Genomic DNA, 15,203 nt, shown 5'->3' with positions numbered 1-15,203 from the left:
ACGTTTGTCGAAGATTTAAGTGGGGGCTTTTGCTTCGCAAACCCCACAACATGGGCAAATATTGATACGACAAATACACATTACCAAGAAATAATGGCAAACTTTTGCAATCATGTGTCATCATGTAACTCTCGTACTGAACATATTTTCCTAGTAACACGTGCACTTTAACAGGTGGCCTCAACTGGTGTGACCTGGAAAGACTTGCCCCGAAAGGAGTGAGATGGAGGACGTTTGTCAATGGCCTATGCTGCTAATAGGAGACTAGGGTTTAAGTCGAGTAAGTCATGCACTTTAGCTAGTCATGCTCTGGACCATCTGTAACTGCTGCACTACCAGTATATAAGGACAGTCTGTATCATTCCTCATTAACAGATCAGACAGAGGTTTAGATACTGAAATGTATTAGGAAAACATTTATCCATATTGCATACACTTTGCATTTTAAACAGCGGTTCCACACAAACACATTTATACTGTACAGCCTGGCTCAGTACATGCCCCTCCTTGAACAAACATCTGTTGTACTCAGTATATCAACTTCACACACACACTATAATGTCACTGGGCGTGCCAGGTTAGATCTCACACACCATGGCTGCCTGCTAAACCAAATACACTGGCACCAGAGATCAGCTGCATCTGGAATTCTCCTTTGATTGAATTCTCAATTTCAAGTCTGTACTGTAACATCTTCTAGGCTGCTGAGACATAGACCTGGCTAGCCAGGATGCTAGCTAGTCTCCTCCAGCTTTGGGCGAGCTGATCTTGTTCCTCAGTGGCTGGACCCGAACCCCTGTGTGTCGGCCAGGCTGTCTGACTCCACCTCGATAGAGACCACGTGGTGACCGGGAATCATGGCTAACCCCAGCACTCTGGGCTCACCCTGGGAGAAGGAGTCTGATGCAGAACAAGTAAGACACACACAAAATACATTTTAAAAATGAACATGTACACAGTACACAGTGTATTAACGGCCATGTTACACTGTTACAAAGCAGAATATGCATATCATGTGGGGAAGCTAGAGTAGTGTTCACTCCCGGTCCCGGAGAGCTATAAGGTTTTTACAGCAAATAAACTAAACAATACATTCACTAGCTGAATCGGGTTTGTTAGTGCTGGGTTTGGACAAAACCCAGCACCCACTGCTCTGCAGGAACTGGGGTGAGGAGCAGTGAGCTTACTAGAGTATGTGGGCTGGGCCTAATATGTACTTTAGTTACCTGAGGATTTGAGGAACTCCTGAGCGGACCCCAGGATGACGTTGCAGTCTCTGTCTGTGCACAGGAACAGTCCCACCAGTGTCCGTCCATCAGTCATTCTGATTCTCATGTTTTTGTTCAGCAGGCTCTCCAGCTTTTGACGCGCTCTGGAGGAGTAAGATGACAGTTCCCCCTGCCCCTAGAAATTAGATGATAGGACTATAATTGTAAAGGAAGCATAATGGTGATACTGGGTGCATCTCAACCGTCTAAAGTGGCTTGCTCTCTTTGTAGCCTATGCTTGTCAAACTTCCCCTTGGCAAGGTTGACAAGGAGACACGACTTTCGAACACTTTATTTACCTAGCTCTGGTCCATGCGCATGCATCGGATGTGCACGCATATCGTAGTGACGCATGCGCTTGGACCAGAGCTAGTTTGATGGTAAATATAATGCTCAAAAGTAGCTTATTTGTCTTTTGGAGAGACGACGACTTGTGCATACAGAGAAAAGTTTGTCAGCACTATAGCAACACCTTTACTTTGGTAACGAAAGTATATTGAAGCCAGTCAATAGACAAAATCAGAGAAATCCTCTAAAGGAAATGGAAAGATGCCAGGGCGTTGAAGAAGGCGCATTTACCTGTACATATGAATAATGGCCGTTAAGGCTAGATTAGAGCTAAGGTCGGAAAGGAAGCTACTTTAGACTATTGAACTGCACCCTCTAAGAAATGCAAAAGCATTCCATTCGTTTATTTTAACAGATGTTTCTGGTCGTACTATTAGTGGTAATGGTACTGTAGCTTGTAGACAGAGACAAATAATGCTAGCTGGCTACGTTAACCCTTGATCATGACTCTCAGTTCCATTACACATAAGGCGTCTTCTGTATGGGGGAGTTTTGTTAAGAGCCCCGACACTCGGTCTGAACATTAACACGCATCGCTTGCGGTACGGTTTTGGAAGCATAAGGACTTTATGTTTCAGATCAGCAAAAATAAAGTTACATTGATACACACTTTTATAGGGTTCCCAGACGGCCATACATCCATGTTACAGCAGGTGTTTACGGAAGACAGAGGGACCACCTGCGTTAATTAGCTATCTAGCATGCTCTTAACACCTGTGTGTAATGTTAGAAGGCCGCCAGAAATGTATTGTCACTGAAAAATACTGTTGGCTGCAACTGTGATAAAGCCGGTTAAAACAGTGTACAGCACAGGAGGATGTTGCGCTTTAATTGGGGAGGACGGGCTCGTGGTAATGGCTGGAGTGGAATTAGTGGAATAGTATCAACTACATCAAACATAGTTTTTATGTGTTTGATGCCATTCCATTTACTCCGTTCGGGACATTATTATGAGCCGTCCTCCCCGCAGCAACCTCCTGTGGTGTACAGTAATAGTATATTTTGCATTTGTGAAATTATTTTGATGTGATATGAAAGTAAAGGGCTTTATGTTTCTAGAACCGTATCGCAATTGAGAATCGATTGACGTTTAGATGGAGTATTTGTCTATTTTGGCTGCCAGAGCCAGTCTATCTCTGAAAAAAAACATACGGACCTTAAGGAGTAATGTTAACGGTAGGCTCCTTAAGAGTACATCTTGGGCTAGTTTTAGCTTAGCTAGCTAATGGATCCAACTTGCCCACGAAATGTATGGATCAGCTATGCACGCTCTCCTTTCAGTTTGGCAAAGTGAATACTATGTATTATAAGTGTGTAAAATACGACAATATTAAATGTATATCACCCCTACATGAGTTGATGGACCATTTTCTTCAATCATTGTTGCCATTCCACCCTTTCTTGATCGTATTTTTCTTGCGGAATTATTTCACTGACGTACAGCCGGAAATTTGTTAGGGAATACGATGCATTGTGGGTATCGTAGTATGCAATGTAGGTAGGTAAAGCCAGAGGTTTGGTAAAACTTTGCACCTATTTGGTTTTGGAGCATTTAATGGAGCATTCAATTAATAGAGATCCTATTAAATTGGTAAGTATTGTAATTCCTAATTCTATAATAAAATTGGTCAAATGTGTGTCTTATGATTTATGGACTGTGCAACGCTCGTGAGATGCAGCAAAGCTGATTTCAGTGTCGCGCTGTCTTTACCAGACGCTTCCGTTCCGTGGTTACCACAGTAACGGAGCTCAAGCTGTTCGTGTGTACACTTGTTGATACAATAGCGAGTTAGCTTGCACATAAACAAGATAAGTTACTTTTTATATCTCTGACATATGCTCAGTTGTTACATTTTACATTACCTTTTATAGCTCTACATACATTTGGTAAAGTTGCGGAATTAATACAAATGCGGCCACCAAAGTATTTCACTCCAAACGAGGTGTCCCTTCATAACACCCTTGGCGACTTGTGGGTGTCATACCTGGGCAAGGTGTACGACTTGACACCGTTGGTGAATGAATTTAAAGGTAAGTTGTCGAATGTAAATAGGCTATTAGGTTATAATAGTTTACTAAATTACACAACTGTTTTTCAGGGGATGTACTTCTGAAACCTATCATTGAGTGTGCAGGAAAGGACATCAGTCACTGGTTTGACCCAAAGACAAAAGATGTGAGTGAGAAAATAATCAGACGTCTATCAAGAATGTAGCATATTTGTCTTTCTTTTTCATTATATTGATGATGAGTAGGCTAATTCCCCATTTGTATTTTCAGATTCTGACCCACATCGACCCACTATCTGGCTGTATGAAATACTACACCCCTAGGGGGCGCTTTGTGCACGTGCCGCCTCCCTGCCCTCGTACTGACTGGACCAATGACTTTGGGCGACCCTGGTGGAGGGATACGCAATATGAGGTGGGACTACTTTCTGTCAAGACCAGGTGGATCCGCATCATCAACACCCTCACATCCCAGGAGCAGGGTCTGGAGGTAAGTCATCCTTATTCTGATCAGGGAGAATGTCATGCATAGATCATGAGAGGCTACATGTGTACATGACACATGTATACATGTGTTATCATACTACATTTACATTTTACATTTTAGTCATTTAGCAGACGCTCTTATCCAGAGCGACTTACAGGAGCAATTAGGGTTAAGTGCCTTGCTCAAGGGCACATCGACAGATTTTTCACCTAGTCGGCTCGGGGATTAGAACCAGCGACCTTTCGGTTACCGGCACAACGCTCTTAACCGCTAAGCTACCTGCCGCCCGACTACTAATACTAATCTCACATAGCCAGACACCATCCCCTGGCAAGCGAGGCTAGTGCCATACATAGGTATCATAAATGCTGAATTCATGTATTATACATATGCTATAGATATGCACACAACATACTGACATCATTCTGCACACATACATGTCACTTTCATGCATACATGCACCATTTATACATAACCATCATGCATACTATTGTAGCTGTTCAAGCCTTATCCTCCTACCTCTCCCTCAACTGCCTTATCAGCAAAGCATTTTCAGCGTATCACAGTAGCAGTCTATTAGGAGTGTGTCCATTCAGCTGGCACTGTTTCACACACACAGTGTAATATCACTGTCTGGAGCACAGGTGCTGTGTCTCCCTTACTCTGTGTGTCACTGGCTACATAAAATATGGGTTACCACACAGCACTCTAGGGAGCCCTGGCCTGTATGTGACTAGCTTCCAAAGGGACACTGCGGGGGGGAGTGAGTAGAACGGTAGTGCAGCGTGTCACTGTCAAGCCCTGGGGGGGTTTGTGAGCGAGTCCTGGCTTGGTTGGCTCATTCCCCCCGCAGCCCTCACACACACACACTCACACACACACAACACAACACAACACAACACAACACACTCACACCCACAGCAGAGCACGCCTCTCCTCTCCAGCGTGGTGGGAGAGCAGGCTTTCCCGCCAACACGCCCCAGCTGGCACTAGTAGTCTTCTACTGGGCCAGAAGCTTAGTGTGGGTGCTCCACGGGCCACTCACACAGTCAGACACATGCTCTCTCTCTCTGATACAGTCACACACACTCAGGCACACGCCACACACAAATTCTCTATTTCCTTCTCTCACACACATACTCACGCTATATTTCTCTACCTCACACTCAATCTCTCCTCCTTTCTCTTTCTCCCTGCCTTCTCACTCCTGCTCACTTTCTCTCTAGTGGTTCTTGGCAAGTGTGCCCATTGGACCCTGCATAAACAAATTATTTTCTTATTTTTTTGTTGGCTCCTGGAAGCCAAGCTAGAGTGGTTTAACCACCTGTTGCAAAACAGAATGAGTTTCATGGGAAGAAACAATGAAAATATAGTTTTTTTTAAATGGAAAAATACTCAAATCTTCTTACTATTAAAATACAATGGCTGATGACAATGACTGATCATACCATATCATACCTATAGATCTAAAACTGCTGCAACAGATTTCAGCTGCAGAAGTCGGGAACTACTGTACATGTGTTGGAAAAGTAAAAGAAGAAAAAACAGCAACTCCTCCCTCCTCTCTCTCTCCTTCCCCAGGTGTGTTCCGAGGAGAACCTGAATGAGATTCTCCAGCGGTACCTCCACTACAACTCTCACGCCGCCAGCTACACCTGGAAGCACAACTGTGTCAACCTGGACATGAGCAAAACGCTGGAGGAGAACGGCATCCCCGACGAGGACGAGGACTTCTACAACAGACGCATGGACCGCGACCTCTTCTCCCAGTCCATCTGCCTATACTTCAACGACGACCTCACTGAACTTTGACCCCATATGTAAGGATGTCAGAAAATGGTGGTGAGCAATATGAGCAGACAATCTATTAAAATGTTGACTCACAAAATACATTTCCTGTATGTGTTATTTGTTTGTGTTATGATATTGTTGTAGCAATTTTATTATAGCCAATTTAACCCAAAAAGGACTTGAACTGGTAACCTCACAATTAATCTGTTCCTTTCCTTGTCATTCTATCCCAGTGTCATCCTTTTGTCATTCCGTCAAAGCATCTTGCATCTTTACAATAGGCCTATTTAAATTAATAAATTAACAATAGTCTGCCAACATTTTACATAAAATGGCATGGTAACCATGGTAATTGTTTATGTGATATTCAACAGCTCCTTTGTGGCTCTGCTGGGTTAAGATGTCCTGTTGTACAGGATGTGCAGGAAACCAAATCTACTATAACAGTAGCAATATCAGGTTTAGTCAGTCTGATATATAATATAATGTTACCCTTATTTCTATTAATCAGTGACATGTAATTGTTATCAATATCTAGGCTACTTATCATTATTCACAACTATACACACATTCTTACTGTAAAATGTGCATACTGTATGCATGTCTGACCATAGACCCCTTTGTCAAAGCTGAGCTGCCTGAAGGGAGACCAACCACTGTCTGACTACTAGAGGTTCCCATGGCCTTACTGCCACCCATATCAAAAGGACTCTAGTGAAAGTGTGCAAGATTCTTTTAAAATGTATCCTCTTTCATTTTAATGCTTTCAGAATGTTGAAAATAATATATTCGATTTCTATTCTTAATATCAAATAATCTCCAGTTGAAAAAAATGCCAGTTTGCATATTGCATTGATTTTTATCCCTACCACAAGTGGTTAATTTTTAAGCAATCCAATCTGATGTAAATCTGGGCATGGCTGCGGCAGATTTTCCCAACCCCCCCACTCTCAAACTACCTCCCCGACTCTCTCTCTCTCTCTCACACACACACACACACACACACACGTTTCATTTTATACCATGGTGGGGGCCTTTAAGAATATTAATGTGGCCATATTTGATAGATTTGTATTGCGTTCTGCAGTGTAGAAAGGGAGAGTTTTGTTGCGTGTGAGCTTGAGACAGTTAGCTGGCATGTCTGATCATGGGCGGGGGAGGGGGGGCAGTAACATTACAAGCAGTCAAATACCCCCTTTCTTGTAACAATGTGAATGGTTTTTGAGGAGGGAGGGGTGCGCGGAGAGAGGCAGAGAGACAGGAGAGAGAGAAAGGAGGAGGGGGGGGGGGCGTTCTGCAATAATATAGTCAGCCATTTTTTATGTAAGGGGATTTTTCTTATTGGGGGGGTTGTTAAAAAATAAATATAAGAGCGGCCATCTTTGTTTCCCTGCCTTGTAGTGTAAAATATTCCAAAACGGCCCCCACTTTTTTCTGGTGTCGATTTGAATATTAAATAAATATCATAATTCCAGAGGATTTCTGATTTCGAGGACGGAGCCGATGACAGGAATATAATGTCCTCTCCTCTCCGGTCCTGTGAGGAAGACCAGGGCATGTTGGTTAATTCCAAGGGAGGAGATTTTGATGAAGAAGACGAGGACCACGGAGATCTAGACGAGAACGCAAGCGACATAAACTCGCCGGCGGCGCCTCGAGAAACTGCAACACTAGCCGCGCCAGGTAGGCTATAGTAGGCTACAGTAGGCTAAAGTAGACAGACACTGGCGAAAGACTCGGGAGCGCGCACACAAAATAGAAACACATACGCCACATTTGGAAAAAAGTACGCCAGGACACCCTGTGCCGCTCATCTCAATAGTTATCTGTTCCTGCAATATAATTATTTGCGCCCCCGTTACTCCAAGGGATAGCGCAGCTTTGAAATAGAAAGAGTTGAAGATTCAAACTTCTAGACCAACTTGAGACCGCTCTTTTCGTTTTTATCCCATATACAATTTCACAAAGTTGATCCTCCTCGACGTTGCTTTTCATCCTGACAATGCTGCCATATTCATAGTAAATAATATCTCAATATTAATAGGTCGATGTGAAGTGTACAGCTCACGACATTACTGGCAGAAAACATGGACTCCCCAGCAATAAGCTTTCTGATAGTGGTCTTTAGAATAGTGCTGTGATGTCTGTTCCCGAGGCGTGAGCGTTAAAACCGGATGATGGAGTGAGTGCTGGATGATGGAGTGTAAATAAACTTGCCCCTACCCCATGACGGTCTCCACTGTCATACTGACAGGGACGGTTCATGATAGGACACTGACACTCTACTCCAAGTTCTGAATAGAACCGTTATGTGTCGCCTACAGGGCTTTTGTTCCTACTCTCTTTTCGATGTCATAGCAGACTAACACATGTAACACGTAGGCCTATAATAAACAATGACTAGAAAATATACTGTAAAGCCTCATAAAATAAAGGACTTGCCTACAATGTCATGTGCAAAACACTATCAACAGACATCTTATTTTTCTCCTAAATTTATTTTTGAGGGACTTCAGATTAGGGCTACCTGGTTCCTGCACACCAAAGAAAATGTTTACATTATTTTACAGTTCAATTTAATTAATACAATTAAATTAATTTGTATGTATTAAATAGTGACATCAGATATTGCATGTCATGATTTTGGGATATTCAACAAGGGCTCTTTTAGCATCAGTGTGAACTAGTAGGCTAAACTATGTCGTCTGTCTCGAGACAAAGCGCGCGCCGCGTATCAATTAGTGCGCTTCCCCCCCTGCGACCTGCGCCAGCGGTTGTTGCTGTTGTTGCTGTTGTGTTCGGGACCGAGGTGTGGGAATTAATTGCGGGGAAGTAGGGTAGGGAGTCGTTTCAGTTAATCCGATTGAGACAAACTAGCTTGCGGCCTCAGAATCACCGAGCCCCGAGTGAGTGCTAATGCCGCCCCTGGCTGCACTGTGCAGCAGAAATATGCGGAGACCTTGTCTGGGCACGCGCTGCGTGTTGTAGCTCTACCAACAAAGACATACCATAAAATCGAACTAATTTCTACCAAGTGCAATGGCGGCCGCAAGCGATAGATTTTTTGTGATGTTTTTTCCCCTTCTCTTCATCCCCCTGACAAAGCATAGGCTTCTCTCTCTCTCACTCTCCAATAGGGTGCTGTCTCACTTTTTGCCCGGGGAAAAACTTGAATAAAGGGATGAATGGCTCATTATCACTCAGTGATCCTCAAAACGTGGGATGTTGTGGCTTCTAAATAAATCTATTACATGTTTGATTGGATTTTATTTTCCCAATTCATTATTGCGGGAAAAACATATTGCCATGGACATAACGTTTTAGAAGCCCTAAAGCACTGTGCAACATGTAGCCTACATAAGACCTTACTTTCATATGTCTCAGCCTCACATTTTCAATGCCACCATGGACAACATTCTTGTGTGTTATGAAGCATTCATTAACATATGTCCATAAGTCAGTTATGGATTTGGTTTTCACTCAACTGATACCAATCAGCTGTCAATTCCACTTATCAGTCAAACACACTGACTGGAACTAATTCAGCTTGTCACAATTCAGTCAAGCTTGATGGTCGTGTTAAGACACTATACTCTCACTTATGACACGTGGTGTCAACTCACACATGACAGCGTGTTGGTGAGAGGCTTTTGTTGTGCTTAATTGTGTTCAGAAGAGATTAGATCGATGATTCAAAGCCTTCAAAGATGATTATAGTCAATATGATTTAATCACATCTCTCTCTTTCTCTCTTTCATCCCCCTCTCCTCTCATCAATCCCCAGTGGAGGTAGAAAGGGAAGCATCAGACAGGGACAGTCTAGGGAGGAAGAAACGAGGTCCCAAGAAGAAGAAGGAGACAAAGAAGAAGGAGAAAGAGAAAGAAGGAAAACCAGTTAAAGCCAGAAAACGGAAAAAGATTGTAAGCTTCTCGATCATTACGGTTTAACTCCATCTACCGCCATACATTCTGATGACACTTCATTCTATTTCATTTGCTTAATTGAAGCCTTTTTTAAATATATCTGTGACATTACATATTGATTTAGCATCCTCACCCTCTCTTTTCTGTTCTCTCTCTTTCTCTCTTTCTCACGTTCCCTCTCTCCCCTTCTTTTCTCCTCTCCCCCTCTCAGGAAAGTGATGTAGAGAGAGACTCGGAGCGAGAGAGAGATTATGGCGAGAACTCAGACAGCGCAGCCAGTGACTTCACTGGCGAGAAAAAGAAGAAGAAGAAACACAAGGAGAAGAAGGAGAAGAAAACCAAAAAGAAGAAAAAAGACGATGGGGACAGCACGCACGAGGAGACAACAAAGGTAAGAAGAACACAACAATAAAGTGCTATTGTTGTTTTTGTTGTTTTTTTACACATTCTGATGGCTCAAGTCTTCCAGCTCTCTGATTGGTTGTTTCTCTCCTGCAGCCAATAGAACAGAAGACGTCGGCCCAGCTGGCTAAGGACTGGGGTCTGGAGGATGTGGATCATACATTCACTGAAGATGATTACCGCACACTCACCAACTACAAAGCCTTCAGCCAGTCCATGAGGTACAGTTGGCCTGCTGTAGAGATTGAGGCAGCTGAGCTTTTGTCAAAGTGTTGACTGTCAGCGAGATGACTCAATGAGTTATTGTTTATTTCAGTTTTGTAGTTCACTACCAACCGTGGAACAATTCCCTCAATTCACAATCCCTCAGAAACAAAAATTTATAGTTCAAGTTTATTTTCAAGTTCAAGATTATTTGCCACACTGTTCAAAATCAACTGTCATTACTGTTCTGTACATCAAACACTCAGCTCTTCTTCCTCTCCCCTCTTCCTCTTCCTCACCTTCCTCTTCGTCTACCCAGGCCCATGATAGCCAAGAAGAACCCTAAGATCCCCATGTCTAAAATGATGACCATCCTGGGGGTCAAGTGGAGGGAGTTCAGCTCCAACAACCCCTTCAAGGGCTCCGGTGCTGCAGCTGTGGCAGCTGCAGCAGCCGCCGCCGCCATCGCCGTCGCCGAGCAGGTCTCCGCGGCAACCCCATCCCCGGAGCCACCTCCCCCCCGGAAGCAGCCCCAACCCCCACGGCCGCCCCCCCAGCCGCCACCCCCGCCTCCCCCGCTCCGCAAGGCCAAGACCAAAGAGGGCAAAGGTCAGAGGATGAGAGAGAAGGGTGGAGTGGTGAAGTGGTTGAGGGTAGCATGTGTAGCAAGGACTGATTGAATTTAAATGGAATTGGTCACAAATTGTAGTCTGGACCCTCAGACGTTTCACATTTTTGTTGTAGCCCTGAACTGGCACACCTGATGCAATTCGTCAATAATATAATAATAATAATAATAATAATAATATGCCATTTAGCAGACGCTTTTATCCAAAGCGACTTACAGTCATGCGTGCATACATTTTTGTGTATGGGTGGTCCCGGGGATCGAACCCACTACCTCAAGGGTTTGATGATAGTCGACTAATTTAATCTTGTGTGCCAGTTTAGGGCTACAACAAATATGTGAAACGTCTGAGGACCCCGAGGAGAGGTTTGTAAAACCCTGCGCTAGAGCACTAGTACAATTCTTGACTTCACTCTGTCCCTATTTCTCAGGCCCTGGGTATAAGAAGAGTCGCAGTAAGAGTCCACGTGTTCTGGCTGAGAGGAAGAAGGCGGTGGCAGCAGCAGTAGCGGCTTCAGTAGCTAAAGCCAAGAAGATGGCCCCCATACGCATCAAACTGGGGGCCCTAGGCAACAAGAGGAAGAAGAGCAGCTCTGTAAGTATTAATATGCTGTGTATTTGGATCTATAGATGTGCTGTGTAGGCCAATGTATGTAGGAGCATGCTGGTGTATGAGTCGACAGATCTGTGTTTCTCTCCTCTCCCTCTCTCTCTCTCTCGCTCTCTCTCTCTCTCTCAATTCAATTGAATTTAAAGGCTTTATTGGGATGGGAAACATATGTTTACATTGCCAAAGCAAGTGAAATAGTTAAACTAAAGTAAAATAAACAATAAAAAGAGTAACAGTAAACATTATACTCACAAAAGTTCCAAAATAATAAAGACATTTCAAATGTCATATTATGTGCAAATAGTTAAAGTACAAAAGAGAAAATAAATAAACATAAATATGGGTTGTATTTACAATGGTGTTTGTTCTTCACTGGTTGCCCTTTTCTTGTGGCAACTGATCACAAATCTTGCTGCTGTGATGGCACGCTGTGGTATTTCACCCAATAGATATGGGAGTTTATCCAAATTGGATTTGTTTTCGAATTCTTTGTGGGTCTGTGTAATCTGAGGGAAATATGTGTCTCTAATATGGTCATACATTTGGCAGGAAGTTAGAAAGTGCAACTCAGTTTCCACCTCATTTTGTGGGCAGTGTGCACATAGCCTGTCTTCTCTTAAGAGCCAATAGCAAGGCTATGCTCACTAAGTCTGTACATAGTCAAAGCTTTCCTGAAGTTTGGGTCAGTCACAGTGTTCAGGTATTCTGGCACTGTGTACTCTCTGTTTAGGGCCAAATAGCATTCTATACGAATAGCAAACAATACGAAATACTAACTCTGACTGGAAAAACACAATGACACAGGGAGAACACTTCTCGAGTACCTGTAACTCCGTCACGTGATCCGACACTGATACATTCTACTTGACATCAAGGAACTAGCAGAGAAAAATGAGCAAGGGGACACAGGGAAGGGAGGGCATAAATACACAGGTGAATCAGATAGCCACAGGTGACACCAATAGGCAGATAATTAGTCCCGACTGTGAGTGAGGAGGTGCCTAAGGTTGTCGGAGGATGACACCTAGTGGGTTACTCTGGAACTCCCCCCCCCCCCCCCCCCCCCCTGCAGCCGTTCACCTCGGAGCCTCCGGATGGAGGCGACGGAATGCTGTATCAGCCCTGGGTCCAGAATGTCCCACCTGGGCACCCCGGACCGCTCCACCGGCCCATAACCTTCCCAGTCCACCAGAAATAGGAGACCCCTCCCCACCCACCGGCAGTCCAGGATCCGGTCCACTGTAAAAGCCGGCTGCCCTCCGACGAGGTGCAGCGGGGGAACAGGACGAGGAGGGGGAGACAAGGGACAGGTGGTGATGGGCTTGAGGAGGGACACATGGAATGTGGGATGGACCCGCGTGGTGGGGGGAAGTTGCAGGCCGTAGGTCACTGGGTTGACTCGCCGGACCACTCTGAATGGCCCGACGGGACCGCCGCCTCCTTCTCTTGCTCACGGAATAGGGGCGCTTGGGAATGGCAGGGGTCGGAGCAGCCCTGCCGCGGGCTGACGTGAGCTCTTCGTGCATGCGCACACCGGGCAAGCAGCTACGAAGGCGCGCGTACCCCCCTCAGCAGATGGCCACCAGAACCTCCTACGCAGGAACTCCAACGTCCTGGCGCCCCTCGGATGACTGGTGAGGTCGGACACGTGCGCCCACTGAAGCAGTCGCGAGCGCGCAGCCTTGAGTACGTTCATCCTACCCGATGGACCTCTGCCTGGATCGGGCTCCCGCTGTAGCGCTGCTCTGACCAGCCTATCAATTCCCCACAAAACTGGGGCAGCCATCCGGAAACTGATGTCTTTCCTTGTCTCCGGCTGGGACAAGGAAAGCCATCGCCTTCGTGTGGGCATGGCGCCCGGCAGGAGATCGATAGCGCAGTCATCAGGCCTGTGAGGAGGTAGGCCCTTGGCACACCTCTTACTAAAGCCCTCCCCCAGATCCCAATACTCCTGCTGAAGAGGTGAGGGCTGGTAGGTGGTCTGGGATGGTGGTTTGGGCTAATGAGTGGTCAGTGGCGACCGGAACAGGACGGGGGCGGAGCCTCCCTCCAGGATGAGCCGCCCCGTGGACCAGTCTATCCAGGGGTTGTGGGGGACCAGCCAGGGGTCCCCAAGGATGAGGGCACACTTCGGAGAGTCCACAATGAAAAACTGGATATACTCCCATAGCCCCCCCGCCACCCGGACACGCACGGGGACAGTGCGCCGGGTGATGAAGCCCGACACCAATGGCCGGCCGTCCAGGCCCATGACCGGAACCGGCTCAGAGAGAGAGAGTAACGGAATGCTCCACCCTTGGGCCAGCCCCGCGTCCATCAGGTTTCCCGCGGCCCCAGAATCCACCAGTGCATGTGCCCAACGCGCAGCGTGTGCCCACTGAATCCTGACGTGGAGAAAAGTGTCTCTGGAGTTGGAGTTTCGGTTCCGGCCTGCTAGCACCCCTCCCGATACCAGCGAGCCCTCCCGTTTTCCCGGCTTCTCCGCAGTACCGGCAACGTCCCTGGGGCAGACGCCTCTGCCTCGCCATCCGGGACAAGCGCGCCGCACCCAGCTGCATAGCCTCCTCCTGAGGTGTCTCCGGGCTGATAGGGAGACGGGGAGGCAAGCTTTGCGTCATGCCTCTGTCGTACGCCCTCTCACGACGCTGATTGTCCACCTGCACAGAGAGGTCAACGAGGCCGTCCAGTTGCTCAGGCAGCTCTCTGAAGAAGAGTTTGTCCTTCATTTTCTCTGATAGCCCCTGCGCGTACAGGACGACCAGGGCGGCCTCCTCCCATCCTGCCTCTCGAGCCCGGTTCCGGAACTCCACGGAGTAGTCTGCCACCGAACGGTCACCCTGCCGACAAGCCGTGAGCCGCCTCCCGGCCTCGTGCCCCGACAGCACCCGAGAGATGTCGAACACCTTGCGGAACTCCCGGGTGAATTGGTAGGAGTTCCGGGAAAGGGCCCTACCAGTCAACTGAGTGATAATGTAGGCAACCCGGCCCTGCTCCGTCGGGAAGGAGGAGTGTTGTAGGCTGAACACCAGGGAACACTGGGTGAGGAATTCCCTGCAGCCCCCTGGACGTCTGTCGCACCTCTACGGAGGTTCCCGCGATGTCGCAGGCAAGACTGGAGACGCGGCTTCCGCTCCACCGGCTTCCGGGACTGGTCGGGTGTCCACCCGGCTCTGCACGGAGATCGTCAGCTGGCGGAGATTCTCAATGATATGCTGCAGGCTGCGGTCGTGCTGATCATGGCTCCCTGCGCTGCCAATGCGCTATGATACTCCATATTGGCTCAGTTTTCTGTAAGGGTTGGTGTGAGGTGTGACCCAGGTGTGGTGCAGGATAGACAGTAGGCAGTAGGCAGAGATGGTGAAACAAGGATCTTTACTGGTGGTCCAAAAACCAGGATACAAAACAACGGACTATACACGAAAACAAATGAGGAGCACATAGGTCCCCAAAAAACAGGCTGACAGCAAACAATACAAAATACTAACTCTGACTGGAAAAACACAATGACACAGGGAGAACACTTCTCGAGTAC

The 15,203-nt window shown here is 46.5% G+C and overlaps 2 protein-coding genes and 1 pseudogene across 3 annotated transcripts in view; 2 read left to right on the top strand and 1 right to left on the bottom strand.

Moving 5' to 3' along the window:
• On the bottom strand, positions 1–3,063 carry LOC311112739 (N-alpha-acetyltransferase 38, NatC auxiliary subunit-like). Its single transcript, XM_084155868.1, has 3 exons — positions 2,968–3,063; positions 1,227–1,404; positions 1–900 (listed from the first exon to the last, which is right to left on the bottom strand). The coding sequence occupies exons 1-3, from the start codon at positions 3,004–3,006 to the stop codon at positions 776–778; spliced, it is 342 nt and encodes a 113-aa protein (XP_084011994.1). The 5' UTR covers positions 3,007–3,063; the 3' UTR covers positions 1–775.
• A 463-nt stretch (positions 3,064–3,526) lies between these two features.
• cyb5d1 (cytochrome b5 domain containing 1) lies at positions 3,527–5,996 on the top strand (the record flags this gene model as incomplete). Its single annotated transcript, XM_084155852.1, has 4 exons — positions 3,527–3,647; positions 3,716–3,792; positions 3,897–4,115; positions 5,694–5,996. The coding sequence occupies 4 exons, from the start codon at positions 3,527–3,529 to the stop codon at positions 5,922–5,924; spliced, it is 648 nt and encodes a 215-aa protein (XP_084011978.1). The 3' UTR covers positions 5,925–5,996.
• Positions 5,997–7,420: 1,424 nt separating this feature from the next.
• The window catches only part of LOC311112974 (chromodomain-helicase-DNA-binding protein 3-like), a 28,735-nt pseudogene continuing 20,952 nt past the window's right edge, over positions 7,421–15,203 (top strand). Inside the window, exons 1-7 of the transcript in view lie at positions 7,421–7,586; positions 9,688–9,824; positions 10,039–10,218; positions 10,326–10,450; positions 10,753–11,042; positions 11,493–11,656; positions 12,744–12,771. The product of the transcript in view is annotated as a chromodomain-helicase-DNA-binding protein 3-like (transcript). The remainder of the gene's footprint in view (positions 7,587–9,687; positions 9,825–10,038; positions 10,219–10,325; positions 10,451–10,752; positions 11,043–11,492; positions 11,657–12,743; positions 12,772–15,203) is intronic.

The sequence above is a fragment of the Coregonus lavaretus genome (assembly GCF_964263955.1).
Source record: "Coregonus lavaretus genome assembly, chromosome: 39".
NCBI classification, from domain to species: Eukaryota; Metazoa; Chordata; class Actinopteri; order Salmoniformes; family Salmonidae; genus Coregonus; species Coregonus lavaretus.
Note: the sequence above shows the minus strand (reverse complement) of the source record. Positions and strands in the feature narration are given on the sequence as shown.

Bases quoted from the DNA above. Each gene is read 5' to 3' on its own strand.
- LOC311112739 (XM_084155868.1), bottom strand. From the start codon at position 3,006: ATGGCAACAATGATTGAAGAAAATGGTCCATCAACTCAT. The intron at 1,405-2,967 runs GTAGGGGTGATA...TCTAATTTCTAG, and splicing joins AAAATGGTCCATCAACTCAT to GGGCAGGGGGAACTGTCATC. The intron at 901-1,226 runs GTAACTAAAGTA...GTTCTGCATCAG, and splicing joins GGAGTTCCTCAAATCCTCAG to ACTCCTTCTCCCAGGGTGAG.